General features: G+C 38.2%; 1 protein-coding gene across 2 annotated transcripts in view; it reads left to right on the top strand.

Moving 5' to 3' along the window:
• LOC114036479 (glutathione S-transferase A4-like) overlaps positions 1-11951 on the top strand; it is a 61429-nt gene extending 49478 nt beyond the window's left edge. For both annotated transcript variants that reach the window (XM_027852971.1, XM_027852972.1), the window contains 3 exons: positions 4359-4500; positions 9010-9141; positions 10473-11951. In XM_027852971.1, the coding sequence (XP_027708772.1) occupies positions 4359-4500; positions 9010-9141; positions 10473-10625 (427 nt within the window). In that variant the 3' untranslated portion in view covers positions 10626-11951. The remainder of the gene's footprint in view (positions 1-4358; positions 4501-9009; positions 9142-10472) is intronic.
• The last annotated feature ends 7095 nt before the right edge of the window (positions 11952-19046 follow it).

The following is a 19046-nucleotide window of genomic DNA, read 5'->3' as shown; positions in this document are numbered from 1 at the left end:
CTTAGGCTTGGACACTTCCTTTTTGACTCTTGAAAGGTTATTTAACCTCTCAGTGCCCCCTAAAATCATAAGTGACAGGTGATTTGCCAATTTGTGTGGCTGAAGGAACAACCCATGCTGATGAAATCATAGGTGCAGATGAAAACACAAAACCAAAACAATTCATGGAAATTGTGTGCTCCTCTAAGGCAGGGGCTGTCTTTTGCCTCTTTTTGTACTTCCAGCATTTAACATTGTTCCGGGCACACAGCAGGCACTTAATAAATGTTGATTGATTGATTAGTTGTGTATGTTTGTCTAAACCAAATGAAAATGTCCTTTAAAATGGAGGTTGATGTTTTTAAAGCCCTGAATCAAGTTTTTTTCCATTCTAAAGAAGATTCTCCTCATCTGGGTCTTAACATATATATGACTGATTAGACTGTGTTCTTATCCTGGGGTTTATGACCTTGTTTATTTAAATATTTTGATAACTGTATTTCAATTTAATTGGTTTCCTTTGTAATTACATATATTTTGTTTTATGCATTTAAAATATTATTCTGAGAAAGGGTATATAGAAGGCCTAACTAGATTGCTAATGTAGTTCACAGTAAAAAGGTTAAAAATCTCTGGATTAGAGGAAAAGCAGAAAGTGTTCAACAAAATAGGATCATAGATGTAGAGCTAAAAGTAACCTTAGAAATCATCTATTCCAACCCCCTTATTTTACAGATGAGGAAACTGAAGTTCTACAGAGTTAATTATCCTGTTCAATTTGAATTGCCTGTGATGACTGCTCTTGAAATGAATAGATCTGTTTCAGGAGAGAGGCAACAATTTTAAACTAATTACATTTCTTTAGGTAGGTCTGTTCTTCAAGGTAGGGCCAGTATTCAAAGCTTCTCCAACAGGTCTTTGGGCATGTCCCTGATAGCACAAATGTTACAATTTTGACCTGACCTATGATTTCATTGGCAGAGGGATTTCCAGTAAGGAAACCCTTTCTAACAATACAAGTCAGCAACAACTATGACTTAGAGTCTTATAAAGGTGCCTTCAGTGACTTGTCTACAGTCATGTAGTCAGTATGTGTCAGAGATGGCACCTGAACATGAGTCTCCCAATTCCAAGGCTGACTCCATAATGTGCGGTTTTTAACTTGGAGTCCGTGAACTTGTCTTTTTTAAATTTGATAACTCTGGTCCATCATAATTGGTTTGCTTTATAATTCTATGTGTTTTATTTTATGCATTCAAAGTATTCTGAGAAAGGGTCCATAGGCTTAACCAGAAAGGGTCCCAAAGTTGCTTATGACACAAAAATGGTTAAGGATCCTTATTCTTTACTTCCTTATGATGCATCTTAGAGCCTATACTATAATGATGAATTAATATCTCACATATAACATGTGAGATATTTTTTGCTATGTCATAACAACACTCATACTTTTAATAGTATGTTAATAGAAAAGATTAAGTGAGGAGTATACTAAGTGATTTTTGAGGTCCCTTCTAGTTCTAAATTTATTCTATATTTTTAGAGCACAGGGATGACCATATTTTAAAAATAATAAAAAATTTCTGTATGGTGACCGACAAGATTCCAAATAAGGCATTTTTTCTCGTCCCCACTAACTCTCAAACCCCCTCTCAAAACAGTAACTATGTGCCAGAGGTAGAATAATACAGTTGAACCTACAGGAAAAGAACGTGAGATGCCCAACAAGGTAACAGTCTTATGAATGAACACTGGGCAACACTAATCCTTAAAACATTCTCTAAGCAACTCTCTATGACCTATAAGCCATCATGCTCCATAGGGCATACAAAACCATCCATGGGCTTGTGCCTTGGACCTGCACAAGGACTCTCCTCCTATTGCAAGCTCTCTGAGCACACATCCCACCTCCAGCTGCCATTGGTACAAGCATTGATTCTGCCCAGCTATGTGAGAAGGAAGTGGGTTGGGGAAGAGAATCATGCTTCCTTCTGCCTGGGGCAGTCCCTAAGGAACCTCAAGACTACAGAGGCTGTATAGAACACCTACTCCACTCTACCCAATACTGCAAAAGTGGTAGAACCTGATACAGTCCAATTAGAGGAAGAAGGAACCATGGAAGGTACTAGGTCAAGGGGCCAAGGTGTTTGCTTGTGCCAGGTCTAAAGGAAAGGGGAGTGAAATACAACTAAAACAGCTAAGTCCAAACCAGAAGTTATGTAGGCTAGGGACCCAGGCCCTAGCCTGGGAAAAGTATATCCTTCAACATGAAAAGAGATTGAGGCAGATTTGCAGTACAGCCCTGGGAATATACCTACAAAAAAGGGAGAGTTTCAAGAAGTAAGTAATAGAGGGGGCATTTGGGTGGCGCAGTAGGTAGAGCACTGGCCCTGAAGTCAGGAGGACCGGAGTTCAAATCCGGCCTCAGACCAAACACTTGACACTTACTAGCTGTGTAACCCTGGGCAAGTCACTTAACCCCAACTGCCTAATTTAAAAAAAAAAAAAAAGAAGTGAGTAATAGGGTTTAAAAGGAAAAAAAAGGCTAAACTTCTGATAATTTTGAGGAGATGAAATTTAAAAACCTAAAGCACAAGTAGATAAATCAACAGAGAGGATAAACAAATTAGAAGGAAGGATGAGTACTAAAGTCTCCAAAAGATGACCAAGTTCTACAAATATTACAAGACAAAGGTAATTGGACCTTGCTTAGAAGTCTCCAGTGGTTCCCTAACTCTAGATCAAATACAAACTTTTCTGTTTTACATTCACAGCCTATTGAAAACTGGAATTAAGCTCCAGGCTGTGTCTTTCTGGGTTTCTCACATATTACTCATCTTGACACACTACCTTCCAACCTCATTTGCCTTCTTGCTGCTTCAAACACAGTATTAAGGCTCTCAGTCTCTGCCTTTGCAAAAGCACCCTGGTCCCCATGTCTGGAATGCACTCCCTCCTTACCTCTGCATCTTAGAATTCTGAGATCCCTTCAAAGCTCAGTTCAAGGGCCATGTTCTACAAGAGACTTTTTTTGACTCCCTCATTTCCCATCCCCCCTCCAATTATTTTGTATTAATTGTATATACATTTTGAATTTACTCTTATATTCACATCTTATTTTTCACAAGAGGATATAAATTCTTTGAACCCAAGAATTGTTTCTTTTTGTCTTTATCTCCTACCATAGTACCTGGAACATAGTAGGTTATTAGTAAATGCTTATTACATATACATAAAAAGGACTTTAATTAGTGTTTGTTGGCTAGGGTGAATTGGAAACATTGCTCTAAGTAACAAAGTTGGTAGCATTGTAGGGGCCACCTTGAACCTCTTCCCCTGTAGGAACTGTCCCTACTTTCGAGGCCACTTCATTATTGTCACTCAATTAACAGAGTCAATTTTAACCTTTCTTTGCCCAGTTGACCATTTCCTGGATCATTCTAATGCTATATATTTCTCAGGCATTAATTATGTTCTCTACATTTATTAAGTGCTGAAATTTACATCTTTTGAGGTCTATATTCCTGAACATTCCTGGAGAATAAGCATTTTTTTTTTCCACAAAAAACTCCAACAATTTTGATTTTAGGTGGTGGGACCCAGAGCTACCTGTCTTTTAGGGAGGAATAAAGTGAAGTGTGAAATAATAGATGACAGGATCAGAGATTTAGAGCAGGAAGAGACCTTAGAAGACTTCTAGTTCAAAGACTTCTTTTTACAGGTGAGGGAACTGAGGCACAGAAAGTTTAAGTGACTTGCCCAAGGTCACACAGATGGCAAGTCACATATCAAGGACATATGTTAGACCTGGACTCAGAGTGGTGAGGTGGTGCAGTGGATAGAGTGCTGGCCCTGGAGGCAGGAAGACTCATCTTCCTGAGTTCAAATCTGACCTCAGAAATTACTAGCTGGGACCCCGGGACCTGCACATACCATTCAGAAGAAATGCACCTTTTTAGTCACTTAGCCCTGTTTGCCTCAGTTCCTCATCTGTAAAATAAGCTCCAGAAGGAAGTGGCAAATTCACTACAGTACTTCTTCCAACAAAACCCCAAATGCAGTCACAAAGAGTCAGACATGGCTGAAATGACTGAACAACAATAATAGGAAGACCAGATTAAAACCTTGTCTTTGAGACATTCTAGCTGTGTGACCCTGAGCAAGTCATTCTCTGAACCTTGGTTTTCCCAGCTCTAAAATGGGGATAATAATACCTGTAGGACCTAGCTCACAGTGTTGAAAGGCTCAAATGAAATCATGTGGGTAAAGTGCTTTTCAAATTTTAAAGCCTTTTCTCTCTCTGTCAGTCATTATTAAATGCTTTTTCAGTCATTTCCCCTAGTACTCATATTTTTATTTGTGCCATTTTTCTTTTCCAGGATTGACATGTATGTGGAAGGGATGAGGGATCTGAATGACATGATTATGTTGTTCCCATTTTCTTTGCCTGAAGAAAAACAAAAGAATCTTAACTATATCCTGGGGAGAGCCACTCAAAGATTCTTCCCAGTGTATGAGAAGGTATGGAACAATGTTGTTTGTCCTTCATTCTCAGAAAGGAACGTGACATCAGGGAAGTGATACCATGACATGCAAGTGAATTGCATTTAAGTGAAGGAGGGCTGTGCAAAGTCACCAGCTTCACTTTCTCCTCTGGAGCCATCTGGGTCCAATGGCCAGATATGGATCAGGATGACCGGAGAAGGCCCAGGATGCACTGGGGGACCATGGCCTTTTCAAGCTAAGGTCTTTAACAGGTCTCAGTTTGACTGAGGCAGCACCCATTCAGTGATTAGGACTTAATAAAAAATGAGGCAAAGATCTTCCCCCTCCAGATCTATGGAACAATGAGGCAGTGTGTGATCTGCCTGTATAGTCACTGAAATTACAAGCACTTTGTCTACTTCATTCTGAGCAAATACTTCACAGTGCAGAAACACTGGAGGCCCCAGTGGTATAGAAGAAAGACCACTGGCTCTGTAGACAGATGATCTGAGTTCAGATCCTTCCTCTAATACTTATTACTTGTGGAAATGTGGGCACATCACTTAGTAACAGACCTCAGTTTCCTAAGCTTTACAAAATAAGACAGCAACTTATAGTGGATCGAGTGCTGGACTTGGAGTCAGGGAGACTTTGGTTCAAATCCTACCTCAGACCAGGTGTGTGACCCTGGGCAAGTCACTTGTGCTTTCTGGGCCTCAGTTTCTTCATCTGTAAAATAAGGAAGCTGTACTTAATGACCCCTAAGGTCACTTGTAGCTCATAATCTATGATCCTATGAATTCATAAAGAACTGGAAGTAGGGAAAAATAATATAGGCAGCCACTTAGAACTCAACACCAGGGGACGCAATGAAGGGCACTTAATATTTGTTTTTAACGTTGAAAAATTATATGGCTAGTCCTGACACTGATCTCCTTGAGTTCTTATGCACCTTTTCAGACTTATAAATAAAGGAAGGGCTGGTGGCAAAGCTCTGTGAGTTCTCTTCATAAAAATGGATTTTTCTGAACCTATGTATAAAGTTGGTACAATCTAATCCTTTTGGGATGAAGACTTACTAAATCATTTAATATACACACATTAATTACATCAGAAGACCCAAGCATTTATTAATGAGCCAACTGCATACCAGAGACTGTGCTCAGCACTGAGAACACAAAGGCAAAATGAAATAGACCCTGCCCTCAAGGAGCTTACGTTCTTATACCTGAAAGTGAATGTGTTCATGTGTGTGTGTGTGTGTATGTATCCATACAAATAAGTACAATGTAATTTGAGGGGAAGATATTACTAACTTCATCCATAAGACATCTCTAGTAGATTATTAAACTGTTAGTTTGTAGATCATAGTTTTATTGGAATATGGGAGGCAACAAAATATAACACTAGATTTGAGATCTGAAATCTAGGTTCTAATTCTAGCTCTGCTATTTTCTACCTCTGTACTTCAGGTAAATTACTTTAACCTCAGTGGGCTCCTTTTCTTCACCTGAAAAATAAGGGAGTCGGACAAGGCGATCTCCAGGTTCCTTGCACAACTTAATCCTATATATAATTCTGAGTTACAATGAAGTGAATGTTTTGCACAACTCTTCATTATAATTTCAACATATATATTGTGCATTATGTTTGTCTGTGTATGTTGTAGTATCCTCTGCCTGGTATAGTATAAGCTCCTTGATGACAGAGATTAAATTATTTTTTGCCTTTTTATCCCTATCACCACTTTACTCAATGCTATGCATTGTTATTGCTGTTCAGTAGTTTTTAGTTGTGTCTGACTCTTGTGACTGTATTTGGGATTTTCTTGGCAGAGATACTAGAGTGGTTTTGTCATTTCCTTCTTTAGCTCATTTTAGAGATGAGGAAACTGAGTCAAACAGGGTTAAGTGACTTGCCCTGGGTCACACAGCTAGTAAATGTCTGAGGTTGGATTTGAATTCCAGAAGATGATTCTTCCTCATAGAGTAACAATCTATCCACTGGGCCACTTAGGTGCCATGCACTAAAGAAGTATTTAATAAATGTGTGTTTAGTTTTTCAACAATGTCTGAAACAGAAAAATCTGTTGTACCAGACTTGTTACATAAATTGTTGTGTTGTTACACATATTGCCTAGATCTCTGTCACAGTGGAGAAGAAATTTATACATGGGTCTGTCAGTTTCAGTTTGGGGTGACAGATAATTCACAGACTCCATCATAAGAAAAATCTATTTAAAAATACTTGATGTTTTGGTCCTTGGTTAAAAAAAAAAAGGTGTTAAGAAAATTTTTGAGACAACACTGTCTCAATAACCTACAACTTTTGAAGGCAGATTGTTAACACAATCTGAGAATGTGGTCAACAGATGATCCCTTTGGGCTCCTAATATGGGCAAAGGATAATGACAAAAAACGGAATCAGATTCTGCTGTAACCTGGGTCTAAGTCACATCGTGTGTTTCATTGATTGCCATAACTAAAGAGATCTTAGCTTGTCCTTGGGATTTGTAAATTTTATTTTCCAAGTTTTGTGACTTTCCTTAAGCTTAGTGATATTTCCTTTTGGTTGAAATAGCTCCCTTCCTCCCCCTCCCCCATCCCCTTTCTAGGATTTTTGTTTTTTTGTTTTTTCCTCTACTAAGATTACCTTTTCTGGCTATCTTGGTATCTCCTGTAGGATTCCAAATAAATTGTGCAACCTTACTGCCTGTGGATTGTTGCCTACAAGTGTACTGACTGCGTTAAATAATACTGCTTAGAGTTCTGTGCTATTGATTACATAGTTGTTGAACTGAATGTGGCCCTGAATTCATTGCTATTGCCTGCCTTATTGTATTTTATTGCTTATGTGTGTCTATCTGTGCTTCTTGGTTATCATCACCCGACAAGACTGCATATTTTTTTGTTTGCATTTGCATTATTGCTTTGTTGAATACATTTTAAAATAGAATTTAAGCCAAGACTTAAAAGTCAAGACTTTAGGCATTTGGTGTGAGGTGATGCCATGAGAAACTCACTGAGGATTTTACATTGTAGTAATAATATTAGCTAACATTTATATGACATTTACTGTAACGTTTATATGCCAGGCACTGCACTAAGTACTTTACAATATTATTTCATTTGATCCTCCCAACAACCCTGCTTAGAGAGTCTGAAAATATAAGGGGCAGAGATTTGTGAGTGGACGAACTGAAATCTGATCAAACTTGAAAAAGATATTACAGCCAAGAGGTTTAAACCTTAACCCACAACAGGGGTGCCCTAGGCCTAAAAGTCTTTTCAGGAAAGCTAGTAAGTACTACAGTCAAGAAAGGAATCCTGGTTTCCTAACTCCTGGCCCAAACCCTTTTTTTTTGTTTGTTTATTTGTTTTGGATAGGCAATGGGGTTAAGTGACTTGCCCAGGGCCACACAGCTAGTAAGTATTATGTGTCTGAAGCTGGATTTGAACTCAGGTCCTACTGAATCCAGGGCCAATGCTCTATCCACTGCACCACCGAGCTGCCCCCCAAACCCTTTTTAAAAAAATTTTTTTTTTTTGTAATACAGTGTCTTTCCCTCTCTCATTTGGAGTAGTTCATAGTGAGGAATAAGGTTCCGCTGGGTGGAAAGGAATTATTTTGCTGAGGAGACAGCGTTTGCCAGGCTACACTTTTTTATTTTAAAGTTAATCAATAACAAACCTAAACATTTGGATATAGAAATAAAGATTACATAAGAAACTGTAAACTTTCATAAGGTACCTCATACCTGTTCTGCAATAGCCGCTTGGTTGCTCTACCTGCCTCCATTCCAGTTCATCTTTCATTCAGCTGTAAAAATAGTCTTCCTTTCAATGTTAGTGTAACCATGTAACTCTCCTATTCACAAAACTCCCATAGCTCCTTATTACTTCTAGGATCAAATATAAAATCCTCCATTTGGCTTTTAACTCCCTTTCATAACTTTACCCCTTCCTACCTTTCCTCTCTTCTCTCCCACTTCCACCCTCATTTACTTTGAGATTCAGAGACCCTGGCCTCCTTGCTGTTCTGAACAGGAGTCTCACCATCTCCTGACTCCTGGGAATTTTCACTGGCTGCCTCCCATGCTTGAAACTCTCTCCACGCTCATCTCTGCCTACTGGCTTCCTCCAAATCTCAGCTAATGTGTCTTTTGCAAACATCTTTTTCCAGTTATCCTTAATTTTAGTGTCTTCCTTCTGAGACAGCACTGAAATTATCCTGTCTATAACTTGTTTGTACACGGTTGTTTACATGTTGTCTCCTCCATTAGACAGACATCCTTGAGAGAGGGACCTTTTTTTTTCTGCCTTACTTTATATGCTCACTACTTTGCACAGACCCTAATACACAGAAGGTGTTTAATAAATGCTTATTTCCTGTATAAACTAAGAAGGTAGAAATAAAATTGTTCTCTATCTCCTTCTACCCTATGTTTTTTTGTGTGTATTTTTTGTTCTTTCCATTAGAATACAAGTAATGTACCCTATATTCTCACACCTTCTTTCCCTTCTCTCCTTGTCACTGGTCCTACAGGCATTAAAAGACCATGGGAAAAATTACCTTGTTGGCAACCAGTTGAGCTGGGCAGATGTACAACTGCTTGAAGTCATCCTAATGGTGGAAGAACTCAAGGCTGGTGTTCTCTGTGCATTCCCTAAGCTTCAGGTAATTCCATCAAAAGTGGTCACCATTTATCTTGTACATACCCATTGCTTTACGTGTTGTCTTGCCCTTTAGATGTAAGCCCAAAGAGGGTGTTTGTTTTTTCTTTTAATCTCCAGTTTAGTGTAGTGCCTAGAACACAATGAATGATTAATACATGCTTGCTAAGTATTTGACTTAACAGATCTGGGATTTCCCTTGTGTGGGTCCTTTCTCTACTGACCATAACTCTATCTCCCAAAGCTTCTTTAATAGATGGTCTTCCTGGGCTGCTCAAAACAGTCATCAATTGTTGAGAGCCTTAATGAATTTATCTGAATGTGTTTTCAGATGGTGGGCAAACAGTCCAGGGCCAGTCCTAAAGCTCAAAGTCTTTCCAGCTTGGTGGGCCCACCTAAAACTTTAATTTGACTAGTATAGCTTTTGAGAATTATTGGTCTCCTCCATACCACTTTGAGCAAACAGAGGAGGATTTTAATGGAAACCGTACTAGAACAAGGCCCTAAATTGGATAAATCCATAAATTTATTCACTAATAAATCAATAGTTAGTACCTATTATGCACAAAATAGTGTGCTAGTCTCTGGGAATAGAGGTAGGGAAATAAAAGATGAATGTCATGATCTTTGCCCTCCCAGGGCTTACAATCTATCACATTTTGCTAAAGCTTTCCTTTTTGATTTCCTGTGTAGCTGTTTTATTGTCTGCAGGGGTGGCCTGAGGCCAACATTCATTGGTGCAGGAAAATCCTGTTGGGCAAACTCAACCTGTCAATGAAAATTGACACTAACTCTATAGCTTAAAGTCATAGAAGACTGTCTGGGAGTAATAAGAGGTTAAGTGACTTGCTCTGAGTCACAGAACCAGTATGTGTTAGAGGCAGGACATGAACCTATGTCTTCTTTGCATATGGAGGCTAATTGGTGCTCCATCCACTACTTTAAGTTGCCACTTCCAATTTGGCTTTAAACAAGTCTATATAAACAATTAAAGGAAAAAACTCATGTGGCATATACATTTTGAAAAGAGAAGGCTGTTCCTTCATATACTATATTATATTATATTATATTATATTATATTATATTATATTATATTAAATTACATTACATTGTATTATAAACTGAAAAGTGGGCCTTACAGAGCAGGGAATTCCTGAGGACTTTCAAAAAACATCACTGCTCATAGGGACAAAATGCTTGCCACAGTTTTCCACCAGGATGAAATAGTTTCCAAAGGGTCTTGGCAAGAGCAACCCCGGGGTCCTGCTCCAATGTTCAAGGGTTATTACTTCATTTACAGGTGATGTCATATTGCTTTTTTTTTTTCCATTTTAGGAGTTCAAAGCTAGAGTCATCAAGCTCCCCAGGATTCAGAAATTCCTTCAGCCTGGTAGTCCAAGAAAGCCACCAGTGGATGATGCAAGTTTTGAAGTTTCAAGGAAGATATACAAGATTGATAAAAATTTTGTTCTTAAACACATGAGCTAAATATTCACAAGTAGAGTTCTAAAGAGCAAAATTAATATTTTAGTTTCCATCTGTAGTCATGCCCACAGAAATACGTGGATTTGCTCCTGTGACATTCCTAGGTTCAATAACTAGCAAATATGATTACTCCCTATAGGGCTCATTGTAAATCAGAAAACCTAATCTTTACATTGCTTATTATAAAACTTCATTTAACTAGAACCTCACCTTACTCAGGGTTGTAGAATCATAGATTATGTTCTCTTTTTTATTTCAATAAACAGCTAAATTTAGAGCTAGAAGAGACCTTAGAGGTTGTTGAGTGTAGTTCTGCTCCCTACCCAACCACCCACCTCCCCCCAGTGCTTTTTCTTGGAACAGTAATTGAAGTCCAAAGTAGTTAAGTGACATACTCCAAGATCTCACAAATATTGAGTAGTACAATAGGTATTCAAGTTCAGGTCAGCTATAAAATATGGATAATAATAGCTTTTACCTCTCAGGATTGTTGTAAGAATCAAATGAAATAACATTTGTAAACTTTTTAGCATAATGCCTGGCACATAGTAGGTGCCCAAAAAATGCCTGTTCCCTTCCCTGACATCCCCCATTCCAAACTCAACACTAGTTCCACTGTTATACTAACCCCCTCCAATTAATCCAAAATTTTCTGCAATATGCTTTAGGGAGAAAATTATAAAAATTATGAGTAAGCAAGATGATAATAAGGTTTATTTTAAAAAGTTACCAGATGATACATTATGTTCAGTATAGATTCCAACTGTTTATACCTATCCTTTTGTTCTTAAGGCTCCTCAAAAAAGAAGAAATATTCACTCCACAGGATTTAGGCAGGAAAGTAGTCTGATAATATCTTAGAGAGGTTTTCAATTTTTAAAAATGGTTGTTTAACTCTCAGTTAACTAGAAACTTCAATTATATAAAATGCTCACTCTCTCTGTGTCACATTGCTTTATCATGGTTTTAGTTGTGTAAAAAGAAAAAGATTATTTTTAATACTATCAAGGAAAACAACTTTTAAAATTTCCCCTTTTGAAATAGCCATTGACTTGTAAATTCAAGGGACAGTTTCAGGAGAGAATCAGTGGTTTCATTTTTTCCAAGCAGATAATTCATCTGTGCACCATTTTGTTAGATTGTATTGTAAAGTCAGCTAAGAAAAAACTTACCAACATTTAGAGGTAGGGTCAAGGGAAGTCTTAAGTTTTCATTTGGGTTACCTAGTTTTTGTGTGTAGTGATTACTGATTACATAATGACTGGAGGAGGATGGTTCCCAATATAATGTTCTCTCTCGGCTCTGGAAGTTGTTTTAAAAAAAAAAAAAGCAATCTATAACTCTCTATCTTTTTTCCTTTTAGCTCTGAGCCCACAGCCAGAGACAGCATTCTGGCAAACACCTCAGTTTTTCATTTTTCTCTCTTCCTCCTCTCCTGGGACACTCCCTCTCAATTGCCTCCTTCAAATTGTAACCCCAGTAGATATATACAAAAAAGCAAAGGTATGTGGTTAACCTTATTTTTTATAAACAAAGTAAATGTTTAAAATGAAGCAAGACAAACAGACTTTCCCCATACTCAAAGAAAAAGGATTTAGACTTCCATGATGGAGTTCAAAAGGAGAAAGGAAATACCAAATTACTGGCTTGTCAAGTCACTTGATTTCTCAACTTCAGTTTCAGCATCTATAAAATGTTGTTCTAAACGACTTCTAAGGTCCCTTCCAGTTTTAGATTTATGATCTTATGAAGCTACTCCTAATGGGAAAACAATTTTAAAGGGAAAAGAAAATCATATTCAACCTGGATTTTTAAATATTATATAATAGTGCCTTACACCTTGTAGGAATTACATTTTTTTTCATTCCTTCCTTGCTTCCTTTCTTCCTTTCTTCCTTTTTCTCTCTGTCTGTCTGTCTCTTTCTTTTTTTGCCTTGTTGCATTGTCCTTCAGTTTGTCTGTTTGGGTTTTTTTTTGCCACATGTATAAGCATTAATGGAACATAAAAAACCTTTTGTGCTCCCTAAGAAAATAAACCAGAGGACCAGAATTTGGCAAACTAGAAATTAATGAAAGTTATCCCACTGACTTGAGGTAGGAAATGGAATCATGGTGAATGAGATATAACCTCTGTGAAGACTTCTCAGGGTGGTGATGAAAAGACTATCTTGAAACTAGAGATAGGTTCTGAGAGAACAAACAGGCCATAAGTTTAATTTGGCCCTAAACTCCCTCCTGATTGCCACTGCCATGTCAGCATTAGGTATACTAAATAAGGACATGTATGTTTGGATTGGCTATACCCTGTTTCCTTGTTCTTTGGGAATGGGAAAGATTTTGCGCCTAGAATGTAAGCCCGCCTCCCAGCCAATGGGAGTAAGGGATAGTGGCGGGGTTGGAGTTTCTTGTTTGTGTTAAGATATATAACCTTGCTTTGTCCTTTGTGCCTCGCCTCTCTCTCCTGCTGGTAGTGTGCTGGAGGAGCAGATGCCCCTTCTCGCGAGATTGTAATAAAGAGTAACTTTTTGCTTCCACCTTGAGAAGTCTTTGAATTTAATTGTGTTAGAGTCGCTGTACCACAGAATGGATTCTTAAGTCTATTCACTCAAACCTCAGAGGAGGATTCGAGCAAGTTGATAAAGTATAACCAGTTCCAAAAAAATTATTTTCATTTTTCTCCTTAAGTTTCAAATCCATGAACATGCAGAGGATCTATGATTTTTTATACATGGTGATTCACTCCATCATTGCAGTTCTCAATTAATTTATTACTTAGTTTAAAAAAAAATCAAACCACCCCACAGAATTGCTAAAGGCAATTTAAAGAGCTTAGGTGACTTGCCCAGGATCACACAGCTAGCAATTGTCAGAAATGTGATTTAAACCCAAGTATTCCTGAGTCAGGGTCCAGTGCTCTGTCCACTGTTTCCACCCTACCTCTAAAGTTGAACATACAGCATAACCAATGTGTGGATTTGTTTCACTTGACTAAACTTACTTATTATGACAGAGGATGCCATTGGCAATGGCCAGAGAAAGTGGGAAGTGATGAGGAAAAGAAAAAGAGAGAAAACAGAGAAAAAAAAGAGAAAAATATCAACAATAAAAAATTTTAAGAAGGAAAAAATAATAATTACTTGGTGATTGCATAAGGGTGAAAAGTATAAAGGAGTGGTGGGTTCAGCAACATTGCAGGTCAAAGCCTACAGGCTGATGAGCAGGAGGATTTGGTTCATGAGTAACTGCTGCACTTCCAGCCAAAGTGAGATGGGAGTTGGGGACAGGGGAAGGCAAGCATTCATTAAGCACTGACTGTGTTCCAAGCACAGTGGTAAGCACTTTGCCGATAGTATCTCATTTGGTTGAGAAAGGAAGACTCAGTCTCAAAAAGAAACAAAAATCTCAGTCTACTGGGGAGATAATGCCCAAGCAAGCATGAACAAACAAGATCCATACAGGTAAGAAGTAACATCAGGTTATCTTTTGTGTAGGTTTTACTTGATTACAACACTAAGTTCTGTTCTTTTAACTTGAGACTATTTAGTTTACTACTCATTAGGTATGACTGTGGACACATTAAACAGAGAAAACATTGCCAGCTTGTAGGCTTGGTAAGATTATGAAGAACATGAACCATGCCATATTAACCAAAAGGTTATCTGCATTATAATACATAGCTGCTTTTGAGCTCCAAGACTACACAAATATTGGAATGTTGTGAGGCTATTCACCACCAAGATGATGTTCAGGCATCTTGGGACTTCAGAGATCTTAGGGTGCTGAGTCAACATTTAGCCTGTGAATTTTGTGCAGGGTTAATGAAATAATGGGGTCAAAAGATTTAAAGCCAGAATCCTTAGGGATTACCTACCCAATCCCCTCATTTTAGGGACAAGGAAACAAGCCCTGAAAAGGGAAGTGACTGCCTAAGACCACCCAGCTAGAAGAGAGGAAATGAGTCTGGAAAAGCATCTGGAAGGATAGGGCTGATTACATGGACTTCAGGCAGAGCTTTGTCCAGGTCCCAGATTTGAAGCCAGGAAAAAGTTGAAACAATGGTGTGTATCTTCTTTTGCCTTCTCCAGCTCCTGGAGATTAGCTGGCCCTCAGCAGGTACAGCTGGGCATTCAGCAGTAACATCTTAGCATGCTTTATCAGCAAGCAATATTGTCAGTTCATAAATAGGGATTCAAAAAGTATATGTAAGAATGGATTTAAACTTTAAACTAGATGTAAAGACTGACCTTCAAGTCACTGTAGGTTTAGTTATTGCTTACTGGATTAGTTTAGATGCTAGCAATGCATGTGCTGTGCATATTCTGATGTTATTAAAATAAAAAGTTGAATTGTAATATATATGTACATATTATATACATATATATACATACATATTATCTATGTAAAATTGTTGGTATTTTTCCATGAATAGATTATAAGCTGGAACCTCCATTATGAAGAGACTACTGAATCAGGGATTCCCAGAGCCAAGATGGCAGAGTAAGAAGTTAAGTTGCTCCCACCCTCAATTACTAACCTCTAAAAATCCAGAAAATACTGCCCCAGGAAAAACCATGGAACAGCTGAGCCAGCAGAAAGACAGGGTGCAGCAGTCTTGAAAATCAGGGAGATTGGGGGACTAACAGGAAAGGTCCTTCTTGCTCTGGTGGAAGGGGAATAGTACAGGATGATAGCTGTCCCAGCAAGCCAGAGGCAAGCTCCACCTCAGCAAACTAGGGGAAGATTCTGAGCCCCAGTGTGGCGGAGCAGGCAAATGCCAACACCAGGACTCCCCCTCCCCCCACCAAGTGCCTTGGCACACGCAGGGGAACTGGTAGACTCCAGCTTGGAAAACCATCCATGTGTACTGGTGGGTGTCCTCCAGCAGCCAAACTTCCTGGTCCTTCAGTACAACTCCAGGAAGCACAACTGCAGGAGGCACAATTCCAGGCAGGCAGGCATATTCCAGCAGCCAAACTTCCCAATGCTTCAAAGCAGCCTAAGTGAGCAGGTGTCCTCCAGGGGCCAGACCCCACCCCCATCCTGAGAGCTTCAGTATTGCTGACCCCAGTTCAGCACCAGGTAAGTTGCTAGACCCTTATAGCCTTCAGCTGCCAACACCTGAGGCCTCAGCACAAAGCCAGTGACCAGGTCTCTGGCCCCCAGCACAAGAAGCTTGGGTCAGTGCCATTGTGCTCCAGAAGGAGGGCTCAACTTAAAAGACCAGGAAATAGGCAAACACCATGAGCAAAAAGCAGAAACAGACAATGAACATAGATTCTTACTATGGGGACAGGAAAGATCAAAATACAAATTCAGAAGAGGACAGCATTGTCAATATACCCACATCTGAAACCTCAAAGGGGAATATGAACTGGTCTGAAGCCCAAAAAGCCTTCTTGGAAGAGCTCAGGAAGGATTTTAAAAGTCAAATAAGAGAAGTAGAAGAAAAATTGGGAAAAGAAATGAGAGGTATGCAAGAGATAGTCAACAGCTTGGAAGAGGAAGGACAAAAACTGACTGTATAAAATATGTCCATAAAAACTACAATTGGCCAAATGGAAAAAAAGTACACTGAAGAAAACAACTCCTTAAAAAGGAGAATTCGCCAAAAGGAAGAGGAGGCACAAACACTCACTGAAGAGAAGAACTCCTTAAAAAATAAAATGGGCCAAATGGAAAAGGAGGTACAAAAGGTAACTGAAGAAATCAGTTTGTTAAAAATTAGAATTGGGCAAGTGGAAGCTAATGACTCTATGAGATAGCAAGAATCAGTTAAACAAAATCAAAAGAATGAAAAAATAGAAGAAAATGTAAAATAACTCATTGGAAAAACCACAGACCTGGAAAATAGATCCAGGAGAGATACTTTTGAAAATATTGGTCTAGGGGAAGCTGGGTGGTACAGTGGATAGAGCACCAGCCCCAAAGTCAGGAGGACTTGAGTTCAAATATGGCCTCAGACTAAGCACTTGGCATTTACTAGCTGTGTGATCCTGGGTAAGTCACTTAACCCCAATTGCCTAAAAAAATTATTGGTCTACCTGAAAGCCATGATGAAAAAAAAGAGCCTGGACAGCATCTTCCAAGAAGTCATCAAGGAAAATTGCCCTGAGGTCCTAGAACCAGAGGGTAACATAGAAATGGAAAAAATCCACTGATCACCTCCTGAAAAAGATTCCAAATTGAACATGCCAAAGAATATTGTAGCCAAATTCCAAAATTTTCAGGTCAAACAGAAAATACTGCAGGCCTCCAGAAAGAAACAATTTAAGTATCATGGAACAATGGTCAGGATTACTCAAGACCTAGCAGCCACTACATTAAAGGATCAGAGGACTTGGAATATGGTGTCCCAGAAGGCAAAGGAACTTGGATTACAACCAAAGAGAAACCACCTAGCAAAACTGAGGAGGAGATGGACATTCAATGAAATAAGGGACTTCAAACCTTCCTGATCAAAAGATCAGAGCTCAATAGAAAATCTGATCTTCAAATACAAGACTCAAGATAGGCATAAAAAGGTAAAGAGGAAAGGAAAAAAAAACCCATGTTATTCAAAAAGGGCAAACTGTTTATATCCCTGTAACTCTTGAGAACTATATCTTTATTATGACATTTAAAAGGGGTACACATAACAAAGGGTATGGGTATAAGCTGACTTTGATGTGATGATAAAAAATCTAATTAAGCACTAGAAAGGAATTGTATTGGAAGAGGAGGAAAGGAGGAGGCAGAAAAGGGTAAATTATATCACATGAAGACATAGTACAGTAGAAGGAAAGAACTGAGGGAGATGAGCATTGTTTGGACCATATTCTCTTCAGATTTGACTCAAAGAGGGAATAACACAATCACTTAGGTATAGAAATCTATCTTACCCTATAGGAAGTAGGAAGGGAAAGGGGAAAGAAAAGGGAGGGAGTGGACAGAAGGGAGGGAAGAAGTAGTAAGGGAAAAAGGAAAGAAAAAGGAAGGGGCTGTTAGAAGGGAGGACAGATTGAGGGAGGCAGTGGTTGAAAACAAAACTCTAGTGAGGAGGGGAAGGGAGAAAAGAAAGAGAAAAAGATAAACGGGGGAGGGGACAGGATGGAGAGAAAGACACAGATAGTAATCATAACTGAATGTGAATGGGATGAACTCTCCCATAAAACGGAAGCAGATAGCAAAGTGGATTAAAAAACACATTCCTACAATATGTTGTTTACAAGAAACACATTTGAAGCAGAGGGATACACACAGAGGAAAGGTAAAAGACTGGAGCAGAATATATTATGCTTCAGTTGAAGTAAAAAAAACAAATGGGAGCAATTCTGATCTCAGACAAAGCAAAAGGAAAAATAGATCTAATTAAAAGAGATAAGGAAGGAAACTACATCCTACTAAAAGGTATCATAAACAATGAAGTAACACTATTACTAAATATATATGCACCAAGTGGTATAGCATCCAAATTTAGATGAGAAGTTAAGGGAGTTACAAGAAGAAACAGACAACAAAACTATACTAGTAGGGGACCTCAACCTCCCCAACTCAGAACTACATAAATGTAACAACAAAATAAGAAAGAAGTAAGGAGATGAACAGAATTTTAGAAAAGTTAGATATGGTAGACCTCTGGATAAAATTGATTGGAGATAGAAAAGAATATATCTTTTTCTCGGTGGTACATGGGACCTACATAAAAATTGCCCATATATCAGGGCATAAAAACCTCACAATCCAATGCAGAAAGACAGAAATATTAAATGTATCCTTTTCAGATCATGATGTAATTAAAAATTACATGTTAGAAATGACCCTGGAAAGACAAACTAAAAATTAGTTGGAAACAAATAATCTAATCCTAAAGAATGAATGCGTCAAACAACAAATCATAAAAACATCAACAACTTCATTCAACAGAATGACAATAATGAGACAATATACCAAAACTTATGAGATGCAGTGAAAGCAGTTCTTAGGGGAACTTCTATATCTCTCAGTGCTTACACAAATAGAACAGAGACAGAGGAGATCAATGAATTGGGCATGCAACTAAAAAAAACTAGAAAAAGAACAAATTTAAAATCCCCAATTAAATACCAAATTAGAAATTCTGAAAACCAAAGGAGAGATTAATAAAATTGAAATTAGGAAAACTATTGAAATAGTAAATAAAACTAAGAGCTGGTTTTATGAAAAAAGAAAACACAATAAAATAGATACACCTTTGGTTAATTTAATTAAAAAAAAAAGAAAGAAGAAAACCAAATTACCAGTATCAAAAATGAAAAGGGTGAATTCATCACCAATGATGAGGAAATCAAAACAATAAATAGGAGCTATTTTGCCCAACTGTATGCCAATAAATTTGACAATTTTAGTGAAATGGATGAATATTTACAAAAATATAAATGGGCCCACATTAAGGGAAGAGGAAATAAA

The sequence above is a fragment of the Vombatus ursinus genome, unplaced genomic scaffold (genome assembly GCF_900497805.2).
Source record: "Vombatus ursinus unplaced genomic scaffold, bare-nosed wombat genome assembly UNPS02009835.1, whole genome shotgun sequence".
In the NCBI taxonomy this organism is placed as follows: Eukaryota; Metazoa; Chordata; class Mammalia; order Diprotodontia; family Vombatidae; genus Vombatus; species Vombatus ursinus.
This window is presented reverse-complemented; position numbering and strand designations above follow the sequence as displayed.